This window comes from Gekko japonicus, unplaced genomic scaffold (assembly GCF_001447785.1).
Source record: "Gekko japonicus isolate JY-2015 unplaced genomic scaffold, Gekko_japonicus_V1.1 scaffold545, whole genome shotgun sequence".
NCBI lineage: Eukaryota > Metazoa > Chordata > Lepidosauria > Squamata > Gekkonidae > Gekko > Gekko japonicus.
Window position 1 is genome coordinate 190,460 of NW_015168063.1, and position 11,699 is coordinate 202,158.

At 45.3% G+C, this 11,699-nt stretch overlaps 1 protein-coding gene across 1 annotated transcript in view; it reads left to right on the forward strand.

Annotated features, from left to right (window-relative positions):
- The window catches only part of AFF1 (AF4/FMR2 family member 1), a 186,100-nt gene that overhangs the window by 108,771 nt on the left and 65,630 nt on the right, over positions 1-11,699 (forward strand). Inside the window, exon 4 of the mRNA XM_015414549.1 lies at positions 11,044-11,088. Within this exon, the coding sequence (XP_015270035.1) occupies positions 11,044-11,088 (45 nt within the window). The remainder of the gene's footprint in view (positions 1-11,043; positions 11,089-11,699) is intronic.

Genomic DNA, 11,699 nt, shown 5'->3' on the forward strand with positions numbered 1-11,699 from the left:
CCCCCCCGCAGGCCAACTGGGGAAGGGAAGGGGAGGCTTTTGAAGATGCCTTCCCCCCTTTTGCTTCCTCTTCTGACATCACTTCCGGTGATGTCAGGAGGCATGGCATATGCTAACAAGCTATTATGCTAATAGCCCAGTAGCTCATTAGCATACCTTATGCTAATGAGCTCCTGCAGCTCTTTTTTATGAAATGACCCCTGGTTGGGACCAAAGGAGAGCCAGTGTGGTGTAGTGGTTAGGAGCGTGGACTCTAATATGGGAGAACTGGGTTTGATTCCCCACTCCTCCACATGCAGCTGCTGGTGTGACCTTGGGTCAGTCATAAGTTATTTCAGAGCTGTTCTCTCAAGGCAGTTCTCAAGAGAGCTCTCTCAGCCCCACCTACCTCACAGGGTGTCTGTTGTGGGGAGGGGAAGGGAAAGGGATTGAAAGCCACTGAGACTACTTCGGGTAGTGAAGGTTGGGCTATACATCCAATCTATTCTTCTCCTCCTCCTCTGGAGAGCCTGTCTCCTAAGTGCTGGATGGGCTTGATGTGGTGGGCAGAACTAATTCAGCCCATGTTCAGAGGCATTGTTTTTTCTTCATTCATAGGGGAGGTGCTGTGGCTCAGTTTAAGAGCCTCTGCTTGGCATGCAGCATGTCCCAGGTTCAATTCCTGGTATCCCCAGTTAAAAAGATCAGTGAAGAAATGATGTGAAAGACCTCTGCCTGAGGTCTTGGAAAGCCTCTGCCAGTCTGAATAGCCAGTACTGACCTTGATGGACCAATGGTCTGATTCAGCATGAGGCAGCTTCATACGTGCGTTCAGTCCCATGTAGCTCGGCCAAATTCTTTCATGACCAGGGGTCTTGTTGTAGAAAAAGAGCTGCCGGAGCTCATTAGCATAACTCATTAGCATAACTTATTTGCATATGCCACGCCCCCTGACATCACCGGAAGTGACAGAAGGCCACACCCCCTGACATCACCGGAAGTGTGTCAGAAGGCCCGGCTACTTACCCTCCTGCTTCATCCTCATTCCCAAACGGAATGAGGATCGAAGCAGAGGGCGGGGTAAAGAAGGGGGCGGGGCTTCACCACGTGACCGCCCCGCCCCCTAGAGGTTCTCTTCCGGAGCTCCGTACCTGAGAGCTCCCCCCCGACTAGAGCCCTGTTCATGACTAAGTGGTGTGTGCATTTGGAAGGGGGGCTTTGGATCAAATGAAGTTCTAGTCTTTATATTCTTGGATGAAGTCTCTCCTTTTCTCTGTTTCAGTATTTTCTGCTCTTACAGGGCCTGGGCTGAAGTTAGTTGGGCACATGAGAGTGAAATGAACACACTGCTGGCAACTCAGAGCGTCATTTTTCCCTCTCGCGGTAATCAAGCAGACCCAGCCAAAAAAGAAAGAAAGCCCAACTCCACGTGGCAAGTCAATCCGCATTCCCATTTTTTAAACAAAAGCAAAATCCTAATCCTGCCGAAAATGGAATTTAATTAAAAAACAAAAACAAATGCAGATGTCTTGGCAGTCGCCGACTTCAAGACTGACCCAAATCAAGCCAGCATAGCTGCTTAGATCACCTGTGCTTTTTCCGATCATAAAAGATGCAACAGGAGACTGTGGAAACGCAGCTGTAGTTGCAGAGACAAATTTCAGGTTTATAGTCTGCCTCTCTCTCTGAGTAAATAACAATCCAGAGACCATTAGGCATTCCAGGCAAAAAGAGAGAAACACAAGCTGGATGAAAGGAAAAATAAGATTAAGCTTACAGATCTCTGCCAGGATATCCATTGTGGTGGAATGTGCTGTCAAGTTGCAACTGATTTATGGCAACCCTGTAGGGTTTTCGAGGCATTTGTCATTGCCTGCCTCCATGTCATGACTTTGGTATTCCTTGGAGGCCTCCCATCCAAATACTAGCCAGGGCTGAGCCTGCTTAGCTTCCAAGATCTGATGAGATCTGACTCGCCTGGGCTATCCAGGTCAGGGCAGCATATACAGTAAGGCTCGTCTGTTATCTATCCCCTTTTGTGGCTACAAAACTTGGCTTAGTGCCAAGGGCTCTCCCCCCCCCCCCAATTCCCATCAACGTCTCCATATCCCTTTTGCTAGGGATGCCTCCAATACTTCGTAAAACAACTCATCGCCCGCCCACCCCGGTTAATGGGGCAGGTCACAGCTTGACCCCAAGCCGATCCTGTGCGCCCCACTCATTCAGCTCCCACCTGGAGGATCTGCTTTCTAGGGCGGCATACGTACTACTCTCCCACTTTCGTCTCGTCTTCACAACAGCCCTGTGAAGTAGGTTGAGAAAGCAACTGGCCCAGATGTCACCCGGTGTATCACCCAGTGGAACCTTTCTCCAACAACATTAACGACAGCATCATACTGCACTATGCCATGTGGCTTATAAGGATGCGTAAATAAAATAAAAAGAATGGGAAATGAGGGTGGGGGGGTGGATCCTCGCCTCCATGATTCTGTGGGTTCCCCTGCTGTAGAGTGTAATTGACAAAAAGATTACATGCTCTTGGTGAGATGCTGCAGCCCACATGTAGCAATTATGGGTAATGCTGCACTGTTCCAATATTTGCATCAGTCTGGAAAGTATTGTAGTTTCATGTGTGGTCCACTGGAACATAGTCTTGGACTTTGGCTCTGGCCAGTGTTGGCTCAGCCATGAACTCTTTGGGTGGCGACTGTCTCTGTACTTCCATTCCCAATCTGTAAAATAAGAACAGCAGTAGCTTTCTGCACAGGGTTGACATTAAAAAATAATAAAATAATGGTAAAGCACCCCAGGCATTAAAATACTCTGTAAGTGATTAACCATCACAATAGTCACCCTTTCCCTAAGCACCTTTACTTAGAAGTCCTCTCGTGTGATTTTAAGGTAAGACACATTTGGAAATCAAGTTATTAGGTTACACAACTAATTTTCAGCATGGTGGGTGCCGTGTTCAGATTGGTAGGCAGGCGGCTGTTTGTCTGATGTGCTGCTAAAAGCCTGAGGGGTGATATCCATGTCACCTTCTGAAGTATCTTCATGAGTTTAGGAGTGGATTCTGCTAATATATGTAATGAATTTGGTGCCTTTGAGGAGTTTGACGCTTAAAAAAACTTTGTGGCTTCATAATTTGCATTTGCTGAGTGGCTTTAAACCGTGGAGCTAGCAAAGAGCACAGGGCTTACTAGCAAAACATAACATACAAGGTACTGTATTATCTTAGCAGCAGAAGATTCCAGGATCAGTCCTTGGCATTTCTCGTTATGGATCCAGGTTGATGAGTGCTGGGAAAAGACCTTTCCGTGAGAGCTACTGCTAGTTATTGCATAATCTTGGACTAGATAGGCCGGTGGTCTGACTCGGTATTAAGGCGCCTTCGTATGTTCAAACAATTGCTGACGTCAGGTTGATGCCTTTTTGTCTCCCTGTTTTCTGAATTCGTTCTTTGATATTTCCAGAGTGCATTTAATCATAGAAGCAGTTAGACCACAAATGCAGATGAATGAAGTGATAGAGTCCTGAATGGACCGTGCCGCTCCAGGCTTCCAGCTTTGAATGTTCTGTTACATAAAACCACCCAGGGTTGCATCCCAGGCTTGGTTACTGCTAACGGAAGGCATTTAGTGAAATGGAAGTTTTCTGTATCTCCCTTTCCGCTAGGGTCCCTCAAATGTTGGTCGGGGGGGGGGGCACAGGATCAGCATGGAAGGGAGTGAATTGTGGATTTGCAGTGAGAGGGGAATGAGTATTTCTACCCCCTTGCCCAGTTTGAATGCTGGTTTTCAGTATGCAGGAAAGTTTTTAACATAGGTAGCATTAAATAATGTGGTCCTCCACCTGTAGTTTGAAGTGATGCATTTCGTTCCACCACATCATTGACTTGTTCTCTTGCGTGTGTGAATCAGTCCTTGGTCCTGGTTCTCTTCCACCCCATATCCCCCCCCCATGCATGTATGGAAGTTCTCTCACATGCTTTGTAAACCGAGTTATTGAAAACAGTTGTTTGTTTACTTCGTTTATACCCCGCATTTCTCTCCAGGGGGGACCCGAAGCCGCTTACATTGTTCTCCCCTCCTCGATTTTGTTCTTGTAGCGATCCTGCAAGGTAGCGTGTGGCTGGCCCAAGGTCCACCTACCCAGCAAGCTTCCATGGCAGAGTGGGGATCTGAACCCCTAATCTGACATTCTAGCCATTATACCCCATTGGCTGTCACATACCCTAACCGTATTGACTGTCACAGGCACTAGCCAATAGTCTCCTGATATGAGAGTAGAACCTGTCATTCCTTACTGCAAGCCATACTCTTTATCTCCCCAGTTAAGAGAGACCATAGTGACATTAGATGTATTTACGTCACCAGTTAGTCTTGGACAATGACGTGATTTCAGCCCCTGTTTTGTGTTCAAGGGTCCATTGGAGGTTAAATAAACTAAAAAATCGGATGCTGTTGGCCGTATGGGCTGGGGCAGACATAAGAAATCCTTATCTTGTTAACTGTGGATATAGAATCATGGAATTATAAGAGTTGGAAGGGACTTCCAGGGTAATCTAGTCCAACCCCCTGCAGAATACAGGAAATTAACAATTTCCTCCCCCTACACACACACACAGAGAGAGAGAGTGAACCCTGTTCCATGCCCAGAAGATGACCACAAAACCAAAAACCCTCCAGGAGAAAAATTGCAGAGAACAAGTTGTGGGATCATGTGCTTCCTCTGCAAATCTCTCTCTTAACCTGCTCAGCCCCCTCCAGTCAGTTTCCATAAAGATGAAGATGGGTCGCTTTATACTTGTGATTCTACCACCTTTCTGTTTCCCCTGATTTTTAAAATGTTTATTTATTTATTTACATTATTTATAGTCTGCCTTTCGCACAGGGCTTCAAGGGGGATTACATAGAGTGAGTGAGTGAGTGAGTCAGTCAGTTCAGTCAACAAAAATGGGACATTCAGTAACCAATGCCTTAGGATTTTAGAAGTCTGGAACGACCAGCAAGAACTGAAGCACAGCATAAAGTATTAACGTGACAGGCAGTGCAGAAATTACAGAACAGGATCCTTACTTACAGTAAGCTGTACGCAACAGTATAGACCACAATCCTTAATCATCTGTCCAAGTAAGTTTGTGAACCATTTTGTGCAGTGCAGCCCTGTTATCTGTGCAGAGAAGTCCTCTTGGATAGTTCAGTTTTTGCATTGTTTTCGGAAAGCCAGGAGAGTGGGAGCTTCCAAGTTCTGGGAAATGCAAAATTCTTGCCTGCCCCTACACTGGTCTTGAGGTCATCTAGTAAGAGTTGCCATTTCCTCTACTACTTAAATATTATGTAAATGTTACATACCCTTACTTATTAACTCATTGTGCAACTTAATAAAAAGGGAAGAAATTGGGTCTCGAAATGGGAAGAGGGGGTGACTAACTGTGAATTTTGGACAGATGCTTCAAATCACATGGGGAAAATGGTCTCCCTAGAGCATCCATTAGCTGAAAACAGATGCCCTCCCTCCCCATGGTAAAATGTAAAGTTTTGTGTATCTAGGAGGATATATTGGTTTATAGGCGTTGTAAATGGCACGCTGTGGAGAAGTTCTGTTGTTTGTGCACTTTTTGTTGCAGAGAGCGAGAATGGGCATGCATCTCACCATGAGCTCCTTTGTTGGAAGGATACTTTAAAAATGCAATGGACAGTGTGGTCCACTGGTTAAGACAATGGTGCATTAATGAGAAAGTCCCTGGTTGGAATCTCCGCCAAAAGCTGGCTGTGTAGTCTTAGGCAAACTGCTGCACCTTTGAGCTCTTAGGAGGGAGTATTATATGAATACAAATAAATTTTGGGCTTTCCTTGTCTATTGCCGAACAATTCCTTTCTCCACCCTACTCATTTTAAAGCAAAGCTATCTTTTGAATGTTAAACAGTCCTTGCAAAAGTTTCTGTGAAACATTACCAGTCCAAATCTGCAAGTGGATGGCTTGTGCTATTATGGGGGGTGGGGAGAAAGAGAACTCGTTTAGGAAGCTTACTAATAATTGTAATCTTACTAAAGCTTACTAAAAATTGTAAAGAACCAAATATACGTTTGGATAGAACCAGGCTGGCCCAATTTGACAGATCTCAGAAGCTAACCAGGGTCGACCCCCGGTTAGTATTTCGATGGGGAGACCACCAAGGAAGCCTAGAGTTGCAGTGCAGAGGCAGGCAGTGGCAAACCACATCTGAACATCACTGGTCAGCTATGACTTGACAGCACTTCCTACTGCCTCCAGGTATACTTTTGGATCTCTGCCATGATCACAAATATCACTATACCTGCTTTGCTGAACATTCTAGGCTGAGTTCCCCTAAAAAGCGCTTGAGTAATTTTATATAAACATATCTGTCAACAGTTGAAAATTGAAAAGAGGGCAGCGAGGGTATGCCCATGCTACTTGACCTGGGATGGGGTAACTTGGCCTTGTTTCAAAGCATACATTTCCCTGTTTGCTTTTAGTTGGACTTTATCTCTGAATGTATGCTAAAAGCGACACTGGTGTTTTGCGGTGCCTGTACTTCAAGGCTGAACAACAGAGCTTAAACCTTTCTTGCGTGCTGCCTGTAAATTCTTACCCCGGGTGTCTCTCTTGGCAAGGAGGAAGCCAAGTTACACTTGTACGATGTGTTGACTGAATTTGGGCAGCAGCCCGTTGTGTCCCAAAGTTGCAAAGGAGCTCAGGGTTTGCATGGAATGCTGGTCTTAGCAGCTCAGGTTTTGGGAGGCCCGTTTTCGTTAGCATCCCATTGCCTTGCAAATGCCATTAAACAGCTTTAATTAATTTTAGTGTTTATTTAATACATATGCAGCACCATCCCTGCCTGTGTCTGTGGAGCCCCTAAATATATGTTCAGCTCCAGACTCTGTTCTCAAGGAGCTTAAAATCTCAAATAGGTAAAATGAGGGTAGCAAGAGAGAAGGAAAATATACTTATCTGTGTTTAAAACTTGGTCGATGGGAGGTGCCATTAAGTTAGGACAAACTTATAGTGCCCCTGTAGGGTATATGCACCCCCACACCCAGCTGATCCAGGGGTCTGGGATGGGCTGTCACCAGTACACTCCTGCTTGAGATCAGGGTCCTGGGGGATGCAAAACATCAGGCCTTCGGCTGAGACGGCAGACATCCAACCATTTCGGCCTCCCCTGCTCATACGGCCTTGTTTAATGGCCCTGCAGTGCCAAAGAGATCTGCACAGCATCTTCTGGTGAATTGGATGCCTTATTGACCATCAAGCCACCACCCATGCAGGAGGCACTCTGGACTCCCACGAACCGGCCTGCCATCTTATTCTGAATTGGTTTTAAATTGGATTTAAATTGTATATTTTAATATTGTTTTTACTATGAAATGACCTGTTATGACCCGCCCTGAGCCCACTTGTGCAGGAGGGCGGAATATAAAATAAATAAATATTCAAGGCAAGAGATGAACAGAAGTGGGATGCCATTGCCTTGCCTTCACGTAGCGACCATAAGACTCCCTTGGTGGCCTCCCATCCAAGTATTAATCAGGGCTGACCCTGCTTAGCTTCCAAGATCTGACAAGGTCAGGCTAGTTTAAACCGACCAAGTCAGGGCAAAACTTAGTTACCAGATGGGAATAAGTATTAAGGCAAAGGTGTCGAACTCATTTGTTATGGGGGCCGGATCTGACATAAATGAGACCTTGTTCGGCCGCACCATGTGTGCCATAAAATGTAATGCCAGGTAGCGGAGATATAAACTTTATAAAGGACACGAACACAAAGGGTTTTTATACTTAAAATAAAAACATGCTTAAAACATCAGCACTCTCTGCAATATTTTGTTTATTTAACAGTGTCTGATAACTGACACCTCTTGCTCTGAGTTATTGCATCAAAAAGTCTGTGCTGTTGCAATCTTGAATATGCTGTTCAGGTGTGTATCTGTAAGCTGCAAACCTATGATGATGCAGCAGAACTGGAAGAAGTAGTAGAAGACAGCCAGTTCCACTGAGAGCCTGATAGAAGCCCTCCGGGGGCCTGATCTGGCCCCCGGGCTGCATGTTTGACACCCCTGTATTAACGGCTTTAGCTGAAGGCCATATGTAGATTTTGAAGAGAGTTTTAGAAAAAAGGGAGAGAAGTGTACCATGCATGGGGGATGGCAAAGAATCGTGATGGAGAACAGAGAGACCCTATGGGGCATTGACGATGGTGGGTCTGCAGGAGCACAGGTTGGGAGATGAGACAAAGCAAGGTCATGAAGAGCTTTGAGGGTAAGGACAAGAAGCTTGCAGTGGATGCAGATGGGGATGGGAAAAGGGTGAAGGGCCCCCATCGCTTACCGTGTGGCATGACAAGCTCTGGGAACAGTTCGTCATGGCGAAAATAGCAGACCTAAACCGAGGGACCCAAACACCACACCAAATGTGAAGTTCACAAGGCTTTGGGCACCAGTTATAAAGTATATGACAGATCACGAAATACTTCCCTCAAACCCCCGTTATCACAGTCGGTTGTTCTTGTAAACTGCCACTAATCCCAATCCTCCAACTAATTTAACACAAAGTCTCATTTCCCCAATTGTTCGGTCTCTACCACACTAGCCCCAAACACTGTGCACTAAGGTTCGATTGGTCCACCAGATTAGCCATAGAGTAAAGAGCAAATGTAGAGTAAACATAGTAAATAAAGTTAATTCCCGGGATTGTCATGGTACAGTTATAACATGTATTCATACAGTTGTCATAATTCTTATCTTTCTGTGGTCTACACCCACCCCCGTTTTTCCTGGTTGTGTTTATTGCGTTATGTGTATTGTACAAAAGTATAATAATAACATTTTTTTTAAAAAAGGAAAAGGGTGAAGGGATTTTGAGGCGGGCCATCTGAGCATTGGGTGAGGAGACTGGTTTTGGACACAATTGAGGGATTGAGAGCAAGAGCGAGCAGAGAACAGATAGAGTTGAGGGATTGAAAGAGAGAGACCAGATAACACACATGAAGCTGCCTTATACTGAATCAGACAATTGATCTATCAAGATCGTTATTGTCTACTCAGGCAGGCGGCTGCTCTCTGGGGTCTCAGGACTTTCACATCATCTCCCACTTGATCCTTTTAACCAGAGAGGCTGGGGATTGAACCCGGGATTTCCTTCATGCCAAGCAAGGTGCTCTGACACTGAGCCTCTCCCCACAAGAAAAGAAGGGTGCAGCTCACATAGTGGAGAGAAATGGATGGATTTTCCAAAGCTGTCCAGGAAGAAGCTTCATGGCCTGGAAACACAGGAGCAAAGAATCAGAGACAGCCAAGGTTGTCTCTGGGGGGTTATGGAGAGAAGTCGACAGTCCATCTTCTGCTTGAAGTGGTGGCTGAAACTGTGTCTTCTACTCTAAAGGGGAGGAGGATTGAAAAGTTTAAATATATTGAAGAAACTATGTGGTTTGCCATCCTGTGAAGGAGCGAGTTTGATGTAATTGGCATTTTGGGATACATCTGCACACGCATTGCATTGTAATGGGATTTGGATCTGCATTCTTTGTAGGCCCAGGCCAGAGGCTAAAGTTGGGTTGCATTTCAGCAGGCTGAACTTGGCATGCATGTGTTTGTCTGTTTTCTTCCCTGTCCCTTGTTAGAAGTTCTGTATGACTGCTGTTCGCGCTGGCCATCTGAAAATATACCACGGTGGTCTTTACTGCTTTCTTCAAGGGATGCAAAACTGCTACGAAGGGAGATAAAGCAGAATTATATAGTTGTAGGATTCAAAAAGACAGGTTGATGGCTGCCTGCCATGTGGAAGCCCTTTCTAGCCATTGGCTGAGCTGATATGATGCCATGGAACGTTCAAGCAAAATCTGGCACACATGGTTAACAACTAGCTTACCGAATGTGAAGGAAGCTCAGTTAGATGCTCACAGTCTAGAGACTGGTAGAACAGGAACACCAGGTTTTTTTTTGGGGGGGGGGCTATGTAGAAGAGGAATAGGAAGTTGAAGTAAGGATCCAGGATGTAAAGAGAGCAGGGAGGAAACCTTGTGCAGAGAAGTGACTGTGTATTGATTGCTGGGAAGGGAGGAGACAAGAGACCAAGCAATTTGGACCAGAGAAGCTAGACTTGTGTGGCGATCTCTGAATTTTGCATATTGATTCATAAAGAATCCACCAAACCTTTGGGTAATGTCACATTGGAGCTCTCAATTCAGGGTCCGGTTGGATCTCATTGGTTACTTGCTGTTTCTTCCCTAAACTTTATTGTGGGGACACTGCTTTTATTCCTTTTCCTCCCGAGCACTGGTCCTCCACTGCATAACAGTTTACCGCTGGGTGTTAAAACGCCTGTTTAAACGTTGGACTAACATGCTGAATCCTAGCTGAGACTTGCCTTCTCCGCCTCAACAGGGGAATGAGAATTACTTCACCCACAAGAAAGCATTCAGGCCTTGTGTGTGGGTGTGGTGGACAAAGGTGAATTTCTGTAACAAAGCAGTGGGTGTGACCGTAAGATCTTGAAGAGAAGAGGAGAGGGATTTCAGCGGTGTTCACACCAGCGGCTATTCCTTGGAGGGGCAGCCTCCTGTGATAGTGGTTTACTTTGTGTGTGCATCCTGACAAGAGGCAAAAAGAGATAACTACAGAGAAGGCATGATGTAGGGCCTTATTCTTAGGATGCAGCTCCAGGGCTGGACCTGCTACTTGGCTTGAAAATGAGGCACTCGCCAGATGCTAGGAGCGTTACTTGGGGGGTGGGGCGGGGGGAGTGTTGGAAGGTTCACAACTTCATCTGGCCAAATAGCATCCTTAATTTTTGGCTGATGGATGGGTATAGATCCACCCACTGTAGATTTCCAGTGGATTGGGGATGTGGTTTATCTGGGAAGGTTTTTCTCATTAGAACACACAACCGTTCATGTGCAAAGTTTTTTGGGTTTTTTTTAAAACATCCTACAGGGCACATAAAATACCTGTTTCAGCAGTTCTGTTTTGTTTATACTCCTGCTCTAGAATCTGCCGTCAGTCCTCAGAATAATCACACTATTTTTTTCTTGATGTATTTCAGCAATCCTTCTCCAATGAAGTCCATTGTGTTGAAGAAATTTTAAAGGTGAGTGCATTGCTGGTGGTCAACATATGCTTGAAGAGAGAACCTTGGGGAGCGAACATACCAATTTCTGGTAAAAAGGAAAGGGTCATTTTCTGATTCTGTTGTCAGCTCCCAGGTGCAAATCCAAAGATTGTCTCTCTGGCCAAAACAGGGAGAGAGAGACAGTAATGCATTCCAATGAAACACTGCAGGCGACGCAACCTGAGTATTTTAGTATGATCCTTGTTACAAGGTTTAAAGTAAAACATTGTGTATAAAAAATTGCTAACACCATGGGCAAGAAACATAATTCCACTCCCGGATCATACCATCATGTGCTGCTGCTGGATCAGACCAATGTTAATAAACTCTAGCATACTGTTCCAGCCCAATGCCAGATGGATTCTTCTGATAATCCTCTGATGCTCAAGGGTATACTGCATCTGTATGTGGACACTCAGTTTAGTTAGCTGTTGATAGACCTGTTTTCTGTCAATATGGGCTACTCTCTTATTTTAATGCTAAGTTAGTGGCCCTCACCTTATCTTGTGGTAGTGAATTCCATAAGTTATTTATACGTTGCATGGGAAAAGGGGCCTTTACCAACCCAGTGATAGGTATAGTTAACCATG